The sequence below is a fragment of the Coloeus monedula genome (assembly GCF_965178545.1).
Source record: "Coloeus monedula genome assembly, chromosome: 18".
Classification (NCBI taxonomy): domain Eukaryota; kingdom Metazoa; phylum Chordata; class Aves; order Passeriformes; family Corvidae; genus Coloeus; species Coloeus monedula.
In genome coordinates, this window is record NC_138798.1 from 10,945,762 (window position 1) to 10,961,707 (window position 15,946).

Consider the following 15,946-nt stretch of genomic DNA (forward strand, 5'->3'; position numbering starts at 1 on the left):
TTGTAAAAGGGTTATTTCCTGAGAGGGGATATTAAGAAAACCATAATTAATGCTGTCAAATGTTTAGTTGCTGTTTTAGTTTGAATGAAAGAGCAAGGTGGAACAGGTAACTTATTTCTGTGTGAAGTGAGGTGCCTGTGATTGTGCTGTAATCTTTTGTCTTCTCAACAGAAAGTATTGAGTGAGCTTTGAAAGCTCCTCCTTCCAAGGTGACTTTAAAGCATCTGGAGTCTCTCCTCACTTTCCCAGGAAATGAATGTGTGTTTAATTAATGTGTGCAGGAACTGCAGCTGTGGCTGTGCCCTCAGCATCCCATTGCCCTGCTGCCCAGGCTGCTCCTGGGGAGTGTGATGGAAACCTGCTCTGGGAAGGTGCCTTTGCTCCATCTGCACCCTTCAGGTAGGAGTAGGTAGAGGGGAATCCTGGGGACCTGTGGATGGTCTGAGCTGCAGCTGCTGCCAGCTGTGGATGTGTCACTGTCTGTGTTTTGTGTCTAAACTTGTTCCAGTTTGAATCTGCCTCCATACAACAGCCAGTAAAGGACACAAATGGCTGGAAAGTGAGATAATTTACCCACCTTTATGTTCTCCTGTGCACCAACAGATACAAGCATTTCTTATGTTTTTGCCCTGGCCCCCTCTCTCTTAAACACACACAGGGGCTGAATTTCATGAGACAATGCAGCATCAAAGATGCTGTTTGGGTGTTAAATTACAGTTCAGAAAATGAGCTTGTGTTGCAGCTGGGCACAGTAAAGTGGTGAGAGCTGAGGCAGTATAGTATAAATGATCTGTTTTATTCTGAAGAGAACTATTTACAAAAGAAGTAGAGCATTGTTTTTACTAAAAATATGCCTTTATAGATTTTTTATAATATGTATCTTATAAAAACCATACATTTATTTACATGACTGCTACATACAAAAATTACAGCACTGTGGTATATGTACATATCTATAGGTACATTCTTTCTGCTTCTCCCTGCTGTGTGCTTTTTCCCTCTCAATCCAAGGGAATCATTGCTGCAGCACCCAGACACTTCCTTTCCTGGCTTTTCGGTTCAAACAATTTTGCTTTTTATAGCTGAGTGGGGAGTAGAGAATTTGCCTGATGGAGAGGCATATCTGGAATTTACCATTCTAAGTAGGACAAGTGCATGTGGCCCTGCCTGCAGCCTTACTTCCTGCTCTCTCTGCAAAATGATTTTTGTCATTAACTTCTTGATTTACTGTTGATCATCTCCATGGCAAGTTGCTGATCTAAGTTTGTATGAAGATAAAGTGCTAGTGACTTGCCTTTCATTTACATTTGTTCCCTGTTTACAGCTGCTTCCCTTCCAGAGTTTAGGAAGGGGAGACTGATCCCTTTTCCCTCAGGCTGGAATAACAAACATTTGCCCAAACAGTCACCTGTTACTCAGCTGTGGAAAGTCCTTTATAACCTTAATCTCAGCAGGCATCTCTTCTCTGTGTAATGTTTGAACAGTGACTGTGCAGCACTACTGTTTTATTTACCATTATCTCAAAAGCAAGGCTGAGGGTTGTGTTTAGAGCTGCTGATCCCACTCCTTAAATCTCCTTTGGGATCCCGAGTACCTGCTAGATTTATGTGTTCCCTCCATCTCATCCCTGGGAGCCGATGTTTCCTTTACACAGTGTGTGTCCTGGAAGAGTCAAGTACCACAAGTTAAGTGTCTTCTAACCAGCACTGCAAGGCTGATTCCAGGCTCCTGGACATGACAGGATGGAGGTGAGTGTTTTAATGACAGCACAGGGTGAAGTAGTGGGGACCTTGTTAAAACACAACATGACAAATGAGTGTGAAGGACTGCACAGGTGAGGTTTCCAAAGACAGAACGACAAAACCTAGCTGCTATGTTAAGGCAGTTTCTGTTCCTCTGGAGTAGCAGCTCAGCACAAGGAGGTCTCCTTTGGTGTGTTTTCCAGTTCATTACACCCAGTTCTCTTGTATCTCTGGGTTTAGTAGTGCAACTAAATCTTTAGGATTAAGGGGATTGTTTAAAGAAACCGTGCCCAACTGGCACCTTAGAACACGCTGACTTTCCTCTTGCAATCTCTTCCATCACTCTTGTTCAATAAATAAAATTGCAATGGGATTAAGGATTCTCCTTAAATGAAGACATGTGCTGTGCCTACCCCTGCAATTGAATGAGTCACTTTCCTCAGCAAACTTGTAGCAGAAGGTACCTTTCTTCATCTCATTACTGTATCTTCATGGGATAACTTAAGGCCCTTGCCTTAGGGTTCCATCCATCCATCCATCCATCCATCCATCCATCCATCCATCCATCCATCCATCCATCCATTCGTCCTCACTGGGGTAGAGTCCCACACAACTGCTGGGCATGTGGCTTGAATAAGAGTTGGTGGGGTCTGAGAAATGAAAACTGACAGCAGAAGGGTCCCTGAGGACCAAGATGTTCACAGCTCTCCTGCGATGGAGCATCGTTCTCAGTGTTCACAGGTGTCACTGGCATCAAGAAGCCATGCCTCATTTTGCAGGTATCAAAGGGTAATGCATCTGGGTGTGACTGAGTCCTGGCAGCAGGAGATGCTGAGCATGTGCCTCATGTCCCTGCCCTGTCCAGAGTCACAATACAGGCAGGACAGGAGGATGAGGACTTGTCATCCTGAGAGCACATGACACTGCACTGCAGCCCTCCCCCTTGCCTGCACAAGTGGGTACAAGCAGATACTCAACAGCTGAACATTGCCTAGAAAGGAGAGGCCAAGGTTCAGTTTCCTTCCCTGCCTGTGAGCATCTTTCCCCATAAGCATCAAGCTGTATTGGTGGGGCTTTGCCCAATTATTTCCTGAAGCAGGCTCTGCAATCCAGGGTTCATTGCTTTCAGGTTTTACCACTCAGCTCTTTACCATCATTGCCAATCCCAGAGCACTCTGCTCCTTGCAACACAGAGCTGCCTTAGTGCAATACGATTTCATACCAGTGCGGTTGTTTCATGCTAACAAGGAAATATGGGAATGCTCAAATCTTTGTAGGCAGAAAGGATATTTGTACTGAGGTATTATGGATGTTCTATCCCACAGGTAAAACCCAAGCCACCAGCCTCCTACCTGCTGCTTAGAAGGTGTTTGGTACCTATTCTAGCAGAAAGCTTGTTCCTGTAAGTAGTAAGCAGAGATAAGCAGCTCCCTGTGGGATGGTGTGTTAGCACCAAAGTTGCTGAGCAGGGCAGAGCTGAAGGTGCACCCAGCTCTGTCTGCTGTGGGACAGTGCAGGTGGTGGCCTCTTTAAAGCAGCAGGAAACAAACTGGGGCCTGTGGGTATTATGAGCTGGGAGAATGTGTGAAAATTGCATGACAACAGCAGGACATCTCTGAACTGAGCCTGGTGCTCCTCACTGGCTTATGATAGTAGACTGATGAAGAGAAGAGCTATAAAGTGCCCATCCAGTGCAGAGGGAAGGTCTCTACTTGAGTATTGCAGGATTTCCAGCACTGCTGTGTGCATAAAACAAAAAAGCCACGTTCCTTTTTGATGATCAAGTCATGCAAAGCAGGCTCTGATCATCTTTGATCAAAAGGAGCTTTGGCTACCTGCTCACCAAAGGGCTGAGTAGTAACTGATTGACAGGCAGGGACAAATACTCCTTTCTGTCAGGCTATAGCCAATGTTACTGCATAGGGCAGGGTAACCTGCAGGCTTTCCAGAGCTTTGTAGAGACCCTGATGGCCTTTGGCTCCAGTGAAGGCAGATGCAGTGTGCTTTCTGAGGATCGAGTCTGCCAACCCAGTGTCAAAAACTGACTGACATCCTTGTGAGGCTTTCAGTGAATTATTAGTTAGGCTTTTGGAGGCCTATCCAGTTAAAATGACAGTTTTCTTACTCCGTTTGGGAGATGTGTATGGCTTTGGGGAGAGGTGTGTGACTTGCTGAAGCTCCCAAACTACTTTTGGCCATTGGAGGAACAGCAGGTGCCCCAGGACTGAACATGCACAACTTTTACCCTGTCTGTAGATGGTCAGTCTCCTGGGGAGAAATCTGTGTAGCTACAGCCTGCAACTCTTACCTCTGTAACAGGAGGGAGCTGGAGAAGACAGTGACACCAGCTATCTGTCCCCTGCCCTGAGCTGCGAGGAGCCTGGATCCCAGTGAGGGTGAACAGCCACACAGAGCTCCAGGGGAGATGGTGCCCAGGCAGGATCTCCAGCAAGGGCTCAACTTCCACCACGGAGAAAGCTACATTTGTCAAAACATGGTAATGCTGGGGCCAGAGTGACTCCAGTCTCAGTGGGATGGATGAAGGATGTCACAGCTGCCAGGGTGGTACAAATGACTCCCCTCTGTCCTCTTGCATTCAGCCCTCTTCTTCCCCCTGTGCTCACTGTGACAGCAGTTCTCAATCCCCTGCACCACTCTGTCTTGGGGCTGCTTATTTCCTTCTCCAGCATAAGAATGCTTTAAAGACAATCAGAGTATTCTTCACAGCAGAAACTGGACTGTGTAAAAGCGCCTAAATTATACCCTGAAGTTTATCACTTCACTTATAGAATAAGAAAAGTTTCTTTCTATTAGAATCACATTGTCAATTTGCAAATCTCCAATTCATGTAAACATTTGGTTCAGATCAGGTGCCATGTAAATAGTGCAGAGTCTCAAGGGTTAACTCCTTTGCCCCCTTCTTTTTTACTCAGTGGATCAGACTTGGGTCCATCAGCAAGCTGGGCAGGTGCCCCACTCCCCATCTTGAAGCAGGAATTGTTGGAGAGTTTTCTCTTTTTCAAATTAATTTTTCTTGAAAAAGGAGAAGAGACGGTTTCCTTCGGCCCCAATGGGCTCATCCCCCTGCTGCTCCGGCCTGAACGCAGGGGAGGGCCTGGCACTCCGCTTGGCGCTGGAGCCACTGGAGCCACTGGAGAAGGAATAAGCAAGCTGGCTCCATTCCTTCGGGTGTTTGTCCATCAGCTGCTGGTCAATGACCCTGTGCATGTCATCCTGCAGCAGAGGGAGAGGACAGGGGCATTAGTGGCAGCTGATGCTTAACGGGATCTTGCACCAGGGGTGGCTGAAATGGGTATGAAACGTGCAGTGATGAGATGAAGCAGGCATGACAGGAGTAGGGATGGGTCTGTGTCCCCACTTGACAGCAGGCTCAGCTGTGCTTGCTGCCATGAGGCTTTTCAGGGAGCGAGGAAGATCAATCACACAATTCTGAGGGATAAATTGCTCAGGTGGTCTCGCACAGGAACACTGTCCCTGCTTGGGACTCTGTGCCACCCCTAAGCTTTGTTTCTCTGCTGTCTGCAGCTTGCAGATGGCCCCTTTGGGGGAGAAATAATTAAGAAGAACAAATGCAGCTGAAAGCAAAGGCCAGAAGAAGGATGGAGGTCTGTGCTGAGCAGGTTTGTGTGCACACCAAGTGGACAGGTAGGGGTGGCAGAGCTGCTGCATAGCCACTATCACTGGGGCTTCTTTGGGGAAGGCGCCAAGGGGCTGGGGAAGGTGTGGGCCCACCAGATCCCTCCTGGGTTTTGCACCAGACTCACCAAACAGAACTGAGCTCGTCCCTTAGACCCCTCCTTTCCCTAGAGCCACCATACCAGTCGGAGCTCTGACTGACAGCTCAACATTAACTGTGGCTTTTCAGATGTACCAGAAACGCTCTGATTTTGTCCATGTTTGCACCACAGTGAAGCTGCTTTATACAAAATAATTACCCAGTTCTGTTGTCACTAATGACGTGCTAACATGTTCCTTGAAAACCTGGCTATCAATTTTACAGATTTTACAGATCCATTGCTTCTCCTACAATTGCATATTTAAACTACAGCTTAGTGAAAATGTATGTACACAAACTAGCCCCACAGGAGGAATCAACTGCTCTCCAGCTGTCTGGTCTCTCATTAAGGCTGAGGACACTGTCTGGTGAGAACAAGGATACTCTGGATGGGCTGGAGTGGTGGAAGTGCTATCCATTCAGCACCTGGTGAGGGGCAGCCTGTTAGGGCAGCCCCAGGACTGAAGGGAAGGTGCTGCCATCGCCCAGCAGGTGCCCCAGATGCTCTGTATTGCAATCAAATCAGCCAGCTGGGACTGGAAACTTAATAATAGCTAATCTCTTGTTGCAGCATTTTATGGAGGGAAAAGGATCCATAGCCATGACCTGGACCTCAATTTAGTATGGGGACTTCCCCATGGGGAACTGGAGGGTGCAGAGCTACACAGACTAGGGAAGCTTTGGGTCTTTTTAGAGCAGGGCTGGAGAGAGGAAAGGCTGAGGGAGAGTAGAAGAGGTTGAGGTGAACATCAGTATGAAATATCAGTGACATAAGTTTCCAGAGCTGAAGCTGCCACGTGAAACTGTACAGCACTTGGATTTTGAAGGTACCTCTTCTGCTAAATGAAGTAGGTACCCAGGCTCCTACATGGCAGATCTGTGTCCTTGATCAACCATACAATAAGGGACAAGAATGATTTATATTTTTATATATACACACACAAAAATATTATATATATATAAATACAGTATGCACTATTGAGAGTGCACTGCATTTGGTCCCTGTCTGTCAGATGTGAGAGTCAGAGAGCAAAGCACTTGGATGTAGAGGGTTTTTTGCTTGAGTCCTATTCTATAGCCTGTATGATTATGTCCTTAGAGAACACTATAATCTTGTTGATGGCCCTTGATGAAATGCAGACTAGAAGCGTGCAAGAGCAAAATGCTACCAGATTAAAGCCTCCAATTATGCCCAGCTAAAGCAGAGACTCTTATCCTATTTTATCAGACACTTTCTGCAAACCCCTCTGCAAAACAGTCCCCAAAATACATAAATCACCTGACTTGTTTTGTGCTTCTGTGGCTGAGCTGCTGTTGAGGGGACATGAGGTGGTTGGAAACTATTTTGCTGCTGTGTACTAATACCTCAGGTCAGTATGTTGGAGACAACTTACTGCCATGAAGTGAGCCTGAGCCTCAGCTCAGAGAGCTGATGGGAGCAGGTCTGGGGTTGCTGTGTTACTGCGATAGGACCTGTTCTTAACCCCTAAGCTGGGTTTATTCTAGCACTAGTAGGTCTCACTTTATGCCACCTATTCAGAGTGAACTTGGCTCCAGACAGCTCCTATGAAGAGCACTGAGTGTCACTTACTAGACAATGAGGCTGAGAAGTAAAATCCCAGTTTGTCTTTCAAGAAGCTTTCCAGATACTAAATATGTGGATATAGAGGGTTAATAATACGTGCACATCAGCCTGGCTTTCCCCGTGGTGCCCTGGTAAAGCCTCACCATGGGGTGCAGGATGCTGCCCCTGGTGCTGGGATGGGGGCTGTGTGTGGAATATTGGTGGGTGATGGAGACCCCCACTGGCCCCTCTTGCCAGATGATGATGAGGGCAGAGAAGGATGTGGGTGATGGTGGCAGCAGATGGAGAGGGGATGGTGGGTAATGGGGAGCTCACCTCAAAGGCAGGAGGGGTGTACGACTAAAGCTGTTGGTACAGGAACTGAGAAAGGCCACTAGATCAGAAACCAAAGGAGCCAGATAGTAAAAAGCCCTGAGGAAGCAAACTGTAAGCAGGAAAAAGAAAAGAAGAAAAGGAAAGGGGGAAAAAAAAGAGAGAGAGAAACGAAAACACAGTGGAGTTGAAACAGGAGCGAGGTTGTATGGGAAAGGTTTCTACTGGTCAGGCTGGCTGTTAGTAGAGCTGGGGTCTTGCATGGTCTGCAACAAATCACTATAAACGGCACAGACCTTTTCTCTTGAGTTTGCTTTATTTGCTGTTGAAGTAGCCCTCCCTTGGTGCTGGTTCTGGGAGGAGGCAGCTGGGAGAGGTCTACCCTCAAGGGCTCTCTGCCTTCACATGGTTTTCCCCACTGACCCCATGCAGAGCATCTCCAGGGCAGCTGTGGAACTGCCATGGCTTTGTTTCCTTTACCTTGGTGAAGAACTGGGATTTTAGCTTCTCCTTCTTGATGGATCTTTGGAGTTGATGAAAACAGTGCAGCAACAATCAGCACAACCTCATTCTCCTGCCTTTCTGCTCCATCACGGAAATGCATGGACATGCTGTGCCCACACATACCCAAGGTGTGCCTGCCTAGGGACACCTCCTGCACAGACCCCTCCCCACCCCAGGGCAGAGCAATGTGCACATTTCCCATTCTGCCAGGAGGCACAGTCTGCTTCTCCATTTTAAATGAGTATTAAGAGCTGTAGAATTAACAGCTCACAGCCAAAAGGCTTGGAGCAGGGAGGGCAGCTCACCCCCTGGGCCCCACAGCATCATTGGCTCCTGCAGAGCCAAAACCAAGCACCTCCAAACACCCAATCCATGGATGCTCAGGCAGAGAACATGACAAACCCACAGGGAGGCACACTCCCCCACAGCCCCTGCCCTGCCGAGGTGCTCACCTGCCAGGCCTCCAGCTGCTGCGAGAGGTTCACCTTCTGCTGGATGGCGTCCAGGAGCTGGCTGTTGAGGGACATCATGTCAATCTTGCACTTGGTCAGCTCCACCTCCACCGCGTTCTTCCTGCGGGGACAGAAATTGGGGCATGGCACTCTTTTCTTTTTAAACAAAGAGTTAAGCATATCTAAACGAGTCTAAAATTTGTCTTTCACTGTTAAGTTGCCACATCCTAAGGTGTTCATTTCTGTTGTATTCTGGACAATCTATTAATCTGAAGAGTAGGATAGAACTTTTGACATCATTACTTTAAAACCAGCAGATTTCTCATAAGCACACTGTGAAGAATACTGAAAGAAAATCACATACACAGCTGTAAAAGATAATAGTGTGCCTAGATAACGTGCAAGATTTGCCAATAAAAATATTTTTTTCTTCTGTTTACAGGCACAGAGAATACAAATGGTACGCACTAAAAATCAAATGACCTGTGTCTGATCACTTGATCAATAAATTGCAATATAAAACAAACAAATAAAAAAACCTCTTTAAGAGTGCTTTCACTTGGGACTTGGATTGAAGGAAGAAATTAAAGAAGAGAGCTTAGCACAGCATATACTTTTTAAGAATAACAAACTATTAAAATTGTTTGAATTAAATGTCAGGCTTTAAGAAAAGCTCCCAATTTCAGTGTAGTTGACCCAACCCTTGGGAACACCTCTGCTGCATTTCTTCCCAGACATTTGGTGGCCATTGGGCATGTGCTGCCATGGACAAGGTTACCCAAGGAGCCCCAAGTGCTCAGTGGCTGAGATGTTCCAGCTGTTCCTTGCTTGTGGAGAGGAACTGTCCTTCAGGATGGAGCAATTTTCTAAGCTGCTGAAGCTGGGAAATGCTGCTCACCATGCTGGGACCACACCAGGTGAGCACATAGCTTAGGTTTTCAATTAACTGCTGTGTGATAGGAAACTGTAACATGACTTGCTGGGAACCATCTTTCCTTGCACACACTTTCGAGAGAAATAATTGCATCTTATTAACTGTAGCTAATTCCTTGTCTCCTGATAGCTCCCTTGTGTTCCCCTGCAGAAGAGCAATTTGGGAATTTGTGTTTATATTCCAGGTACTGGTTGCTTAACACTTCCTCTGAAAGGATCCTATTTTCCTATTGCTTCCCCTGTTGCCAAACTTCAGCTTCAAGCAAGAATTTTGCACACCAGATGTCTACCTGGGGCAGCAATTTTTTTTTTTTCTGTTCAGAATTAGGGATTTTTGGGGGGATGGGTTCAACAAAAGCGATTTAACCCATCGGGTGTGAGGTGGGAAGAAAATCACAAGCCTCTCCAGGCAGTGACCAGCCCACGTGGTCTGGGAAGAGTGTTTTCACTTCCAGTGACAGGATGTTCTTGTCTGCTTTCACTTGATGCCACTTTCTGCTCCTTAATCCCCCTCGCCCGTGCCCCATTCCCGGGGCTCCTGTGCTGCAGGACAGCCAGCCCCCAATATTGGTGCTTTGTCCAGCAGGGTCACAGTGAACTGGAAAAGCTGTGCCCTTCCACTCCCGGCTGTGGTTTGGGCACCGGAAGCAGCCTTTTGTCGCGACGCTTCCCTACTGCTGGTTGAACGTTTCTAGGGGATTGATCGCAGCGGTAGTGTTGCCATAGCCACGGCAGAGCCAGCAACCCACATGCACCGGGAATGTCAGAACTACCTCGCTGTGCCCGGCAGACAGCTGGGATGCTCCTGATCCTTGCCAACAGATGGAGGTGTTACAGAGGACAGCAATGGGAATTTGGTAGCCAGCTCTCCTGGCAAGGGCAGCACTGACGATCGAGCCACTTATAAAAAAGGATGATGCAGGTTGATTTAGGTCCTGCGCTCTCGGAGGTGCAACCATCTCCTGCTCCTCCTCTTGCCCAGGGCTTGAGTATTAGACTTTTCCCTAAGAAGCTGGACTGGTGGTGTCCTGGCCCACCTGCTTGTTGAAGGGATTATCAGATGAACCCTTTCTAGCAGAGCACAGAGAGGTAAAGGTGTCTGTCCCTCTCCTCTGGGCAAGGAGTGCTCAGGGCATTTTGGCGAGCCCAAGGACAGAGCTGGGGAAGGGGGATTTGGGGTATGGGGGAGCAGAACTGCACAGATTTGTAAGGAGGATGGTCAAAATAAAGAGCCAAACCAGTGGGAGAATCCCAAAAGGAGAACCAGAGAATTACAGGACTGGAGATGCAAAAAAGACTTTGGAACAGGAAAGGAGAAGGAGCGACCAGAGGAATGGGTTAGGGAAGAAGCCCAAGCAGGCTGTAATGGGGATGGTCAGGAAAGCAGGGCTGTGTGTGAAGAAAAATATGACAAATAGGCCAGACCTAGTATTGCCATTTGGCTCCCTGAAGTCCTCTCCTCCTTGCTGTGACTCACACCGGCACTAGGGATGGCACAAACATGGTTAACAGAATCCTCCTAAATGCCCCAAATCGAGCCATGAGGCAGCTCTGCCTTTAGCACCTCCTGCCCTGCTCCCAAGCTCCTGGCAGCATTTCCCAATGCCAGTAAAGCCAAGATATCATTTTGTCACAGCTGCTGTGGAGAGCAGGAGAAAGCCTCTCCAGAGGCATCTCCTGCCAAGGCACTCCCAACTGCCGCCCTAGCCTGGCTCTGGCTGTTGGTGCCACTCACTTGGCGATGGCCTCGTCGCGGTCCCTGATGGCCTGCAAGAGCCGTTCGTTCGCCTCCTTGTCCTCGGCAGCGCCGCGCAGCCGGTCTCGCTCCTCCTTCAGCGTCGTCATCTCCACACTCAGCAGCGTCACCTGTGGGCAGACGGAGGCCGTGAAACCCAGGGCTGCTCAGGAAAACGCACCGCCAAGTGTGTGTGTGGGAAAACGCCACATATGCCAACCTGCAGGTTGAGAGATCCCCCGGTCATAGGAGAAGCTGTGTCTGCTGTGTGGGGGGCTGTTAGTGCTGGTGCCACCCTCCATGAAATGTGCTGGCTTGCCCTGGGATGCTGGCCTGAGCAAGATGTGTCACCAGGATGGCCTCAGTAACATGCAGAAATAGCACTGAAAGCTGTGCAGGGCAGGACCCACCTGTGACTTTGTTGTCACTATGGCATCAGTGCTAAAATACTGCCCCTCTCCAAGCAATTGGTCTTGTGCACACATCCTCTGAGTCTGCCTGTTGTAATTCTGATCTTTCCAGGGTTAAATTATTGCTAACATAATTTACCAGCAAATAAGATTTTTTGAAGAGACCATTATGTCTCCTGAAGTAATATGAAGCTGTAGACAAAGGATGGGAAAATTCCCTTTTATGCCATGGAAGGTGTTACAATTTTAATTAGACTTTAAAATATGTGTGGAGTCTTAAATAGTCTGAGAAATGATCTATCATTTTGGTCCTGTGCAGAGTGAGTTAACAGGGTGTGAAATCATGCAAGGATTGCATTAGCACAGCTTTACAATGGTTCATACTCATTTAATTTCTTTGTCTAACGCACACACATGCTCTGTTATGCTACTCCACCACCTGGAAACCCTTCCAGCATTTGACCCACCTCCTGCTTCTAAATGCAGCTCAGTAGTGCTTGAATCTTCAAAGAAATCTTTAAATAGAGGGCAGACAGTCAAAAAGGGCTCATCACATCCACAGTGTGGGACAATCTGCCATTAGCACGGCATGGTTGGGCTGGGGGGAGGAGGGTGCACCCTGTCAGTGCAGAGACTCTCCACACGACTGGGGAGCTGTGCCAGGGCTGCCAGGGAACCAGGGAGCTGTGCCAGGGCTGCCAGGGAATTGGGGAACTGTGCTCTCCCTCAGCCCTACATGGGGGGCACCTCGGAGCAATGATGTGACAGAGAGCAGTGGTAGTGGGGTGACGTGAAAGGTGCTGAGCACTTCTACAGAAATCCCACGGGACAGAGGATCTGGATGCCCAAAAAATGGTGTTTGGGGATAGGTTTGGGATTTTAATTGGTTCTGTCTGTGCTTCAGGTAAGATTGGGAGAAAACAAACAGGCAGAAGGTGTGAAACAGTGTAGATAGAGAGGGGGGTGACTCCTGTCTCCACCTGCTCACCATGCTCTTGGGAAGGAGCAATGAATGTGTGTGATGCTACAAGGTCCTAAAAGCCATTTAGAAGATCCCCTTTGATTGTATCAATACCAGTGCCACAACAGAGGGACGAGGAGGCAGCAGAGCACTGCTTCCCCTGGGTGGACAAGATTTCCACATGCATCAATTTCCTGTAGCACTGAACAGAAGATGATGTCGCCTCTTCAACAGGAGGTGAGAATAATTATTAACCTGGAGCAAGTGTGAGGCTGGGTAACAGGCAAAAGCTGTGGGAGATGCGTACTTGCTGTGGGAGGCCAGAGTGCCTCCCTGAGAGTAATGGCTGCTCCATTTGTAGCTATGCCCCATCTTTCTCCACATCACACAGAGGTGTGAGAAGAAAATAGAACTGCAGTCCTCCCTTTGCTTACTAAATATTAGGAGCTTTGGTAATCGGGGACCCTTAAAAGCAGACACAGGGTTCTGGACTTGCAATCCAGGGCTAGTATTCTGGTCCCTCCTGGCTGGAGAGTTTGGGGAGATCAGACAAGCCTAAAATCTGTGAATAAGCCTCTAAAGGTCTCTGTCAGTACTGCTAAGTTGCAGAGATCGAGCTCTTGTCTCCTCCATCTCAAGTTTAAGGGCAAGGAGGGCTTGTGTGTGGTGCACAGGACTGTGGCAGCATGGCCAGGGCAGTGTCTGGACTCATGTCTCACTGGGGGCAGAAGTCTGGACCCTCAAAAGTGTCTCTTGTGATGGTCACATTGCTGAGAGGAACAGTCCTGGGGGAAAGATGGGCTCCAGAGCTGCTCCCCTCCCGTACTCTGCCCCTCATCAGCTGCTGTGGCAGCAGGACATTTCCCACCCTCACACACATGCAAGCCATCACTGCCAGGGTATTTAATGATGCTCTCACATTTAGGTCCCATGGTGGGAGCTCCCACAGCCCTACACAAGGCTGTCAGACCCCAGGTTGTGCTGACTTTCTGAACAGGAATGTGTTATCCTATTTATGCTCTAAAGGGTGATACAGCACTGCTGGGAAGACCAGCCAAGGACATTAATCCCATTCCCTGCTCCCGTGCAGTTGCTACTGTTTCTGCTGAAGCCTCCAGATCCCCTCCAGCATTTGGAGTCTTGTCCCACAGTGACAAGGACTGCCAAGCATCTCTTTGGATGCCTGTCTCCATTTGCTGCTCTTGGCAGAGGGCCTCAGACAGACGAAGCTGCACTGGGTGTGGATGCAATGGGATTCTGGGCTTTGGGTGTGGAGTTGGTGTTGGGACTGGATCATTCCTTGCTGTTGAGGTTGCCTCAGCTGGTCCCTGGGGTGCTGCCTGGTGCCCGGCCATGATTAGGATTCTCTGGGAGTGCATTTCTGAGGGTTTTGTGATGCTGCTGTGGATGGGGTCAAGCCCTGCTCCATGCACAGCAGAGCAGCACTGTTATATCCATGGAATGGGTGCACATACCCCTTACAAGGGCTCAGTGCAGCAATTCAGGTTAGCCTGGATACCTTTGGGTTTCCAATACCCCATACCAAGCAGCCTCGTACTTTGGGGTCTTCTGCTGAGAACTTAAGCAACAGAGATTGGCTAAAATGCAGATTCAGAGAAAGGCTTAAAGGAAGTTTGGCTGCGTGAGATGATGCTTCGGATGGGCCCCAGACAATTTGTCAGAAACTCTCATTCTAAATGCTTAAATCCTCTGCATTTGGTTTAACAAAGTCTCCTTCATCCAACCATTTTGGCCTAAATCCTCCTGGGTTATTTATCATGTTGGTCTCTTTGATGGAAGGCATCTCTTGGAGGATGAACACTGGTGTTAGAAGACCATATGTAAAGTGTGGGAGTTGCTAACCTGGCTGTGCAGTCGCTGCAGCTCCTCCAAACTCTGCCTCAGTTTCCCCCGTTCTCCCTCCATTAATTCCCTCAGGGCTCGCGAATCCTCACTTGTTCTCCTGATCTGTTCCTCTAAGGTATCATCGTCGCTTCGCCGAGAGCTCTGAGAGCGGGAGAGAAATCTCTTGCTCAGATTTCACTTTAAAAAAGGCAATTGCATTTATTTGACACCAGTTTGGGAACAGGGTGCTAAACAAGGAAGAAGAAAATGTGAAAATGTGACTTCGGTAGAGTTTTTTGTTCCCATATACCTCCACAGTGGAACTGTGCTCAACCAAGGGTAGTGTTTCTACACATGATGCAAAGAGCATGCAGCCCTTGGCATAAACCAAATTTAGAGACCTACTGCCCATTTGGTAGCCAATGTGGCTACAGCCTCTGTTTGTTGACCTTTTACAGGACTCTCTACATTTTAACAAATACAACTTCATCTCTACACTCAGCCTACGGGTGCTTAAACGAGGGGGGTGAGTATTCCCTCACAGCCCCCTGCAGGGATTGCACTGTTTCCCTCACCACAGCACCCCAAGTAAGTCATAATGGCAATGCAACCAGCTTGTAGGGAATGGGAACAGGCCTGATTTGAGCCACAACAAGAAGTGAGGTGTTCTGTTTTAATTCTGCACTCCTGTGGATGCTGAGTAGTCCCTCCATTCCACCCTCTCCTGCCCAGCAGCCTGGAGCCACATCCTTGACATCATCTTGTGCCAGCAAAAGCCTTCACCTGCCACAGATTTGAGTTTGGCAGCTCCTGCCAAGACATTTGTACCCAAAGACAATTCACAGCGACAGAACCTCCCGACATAGGGGTTATGATGTTTTTGTGATACTATTACTAGTAAAGCAAGGTTAGGAAAGTCCCAAAGAAAATAACTGATGTGTAAGGCAATCTGCAGTATTTCCACATTGAAACTCTAACTTACTGAAAATCTCAAAGTAAGCCTACTTTTATTAATTTTCCAGAACAACTCCCAGGCCAATGACGGTTGCGCTTGAAACTTTAGGTGGTCTGAGCACTGCAGGCTGAAACCCCATGTGCTTGGCTCTTGGATGACCATTTGAGACACAAGGAGTGGACTATGCTCTGTGACTGCCCATCTCTGTGAGCCACAGAAGTTTTCTAGGAAACCAGGGCCTTCAAGATCCAGCGGAACGTGCAGCAAGCTCTGGGCCAGGGAACGTGCACAAGCCAAGGCCTCTCTGTGCCACCAACTTACCGTGGAGTCTGCCCCGTCCAGCACATTTTGTATCAGTCTCTTGAGCTCACTAAGAGCTGCCCGCAGGCTCCCGGCTGGGACGTCTTTGGCTGATGAGGTTTCTGAGGACTCGTCCATGGAGGAGTCTGTGGACACGGCCGAGTCGGCGCTGTCATTCCCTCGCAGGTGGGAGCAGAGGTACCGCACTTGGCAATACGCTTCCCAGAGCTGCAGCCTCAGCTGGAACAGAGCCTGGCATTAGCCTGGGGCATCAGAGCCATGGAGACCCTCCTTCCATGGTAAAGTGAAGTGTGTGATTGCCAGTCCTCACAAATATTTGCTATGTTGGTTTTGAAATGGATGCAGAGGTTTACTTTCATATGGTCAAAAGGGTGTGTTGATGCCAGACCCCAATC

General features: G+C 48.3%; 1 protein-coding gene across 1 annotated transcript in view; it reads right to left on the reverse strand.

Annotated features, from left to right (window-relative positions):
* Positions 1–4,766: 4,766 nt before the first annotated feature.
* Positions 4,767–15,946, reverse strand: part of BICDL1 (BICD family like cargo adaptor 1) — a gene marked incomplete at both ends in the record, with an annotated part of 45,290 nt that continues 34,110 nt past the window's right edge. The window contains 5 exons of the mRNA XM_082293457.1: positions 4,767–4,976; positions 8,392–8,512; positions 11,060–11,190; positions 14,294–14,437; positions 15,552–15,770. Coding sequence (XP_082149583.1) covers positions 4,767–4,976; positions 8,392–8,512; positions 11,060–11,190; positions 14,294–14,437; positions 15,552–15,770 — 825 coding nt within the window. The remainder of the gene's footprint in view (positions 4,977–8,391; positions 8,513–11,059; positions 11,191–14,293; positions 14,438–15,551; positions 15,771–15,946) is intronic.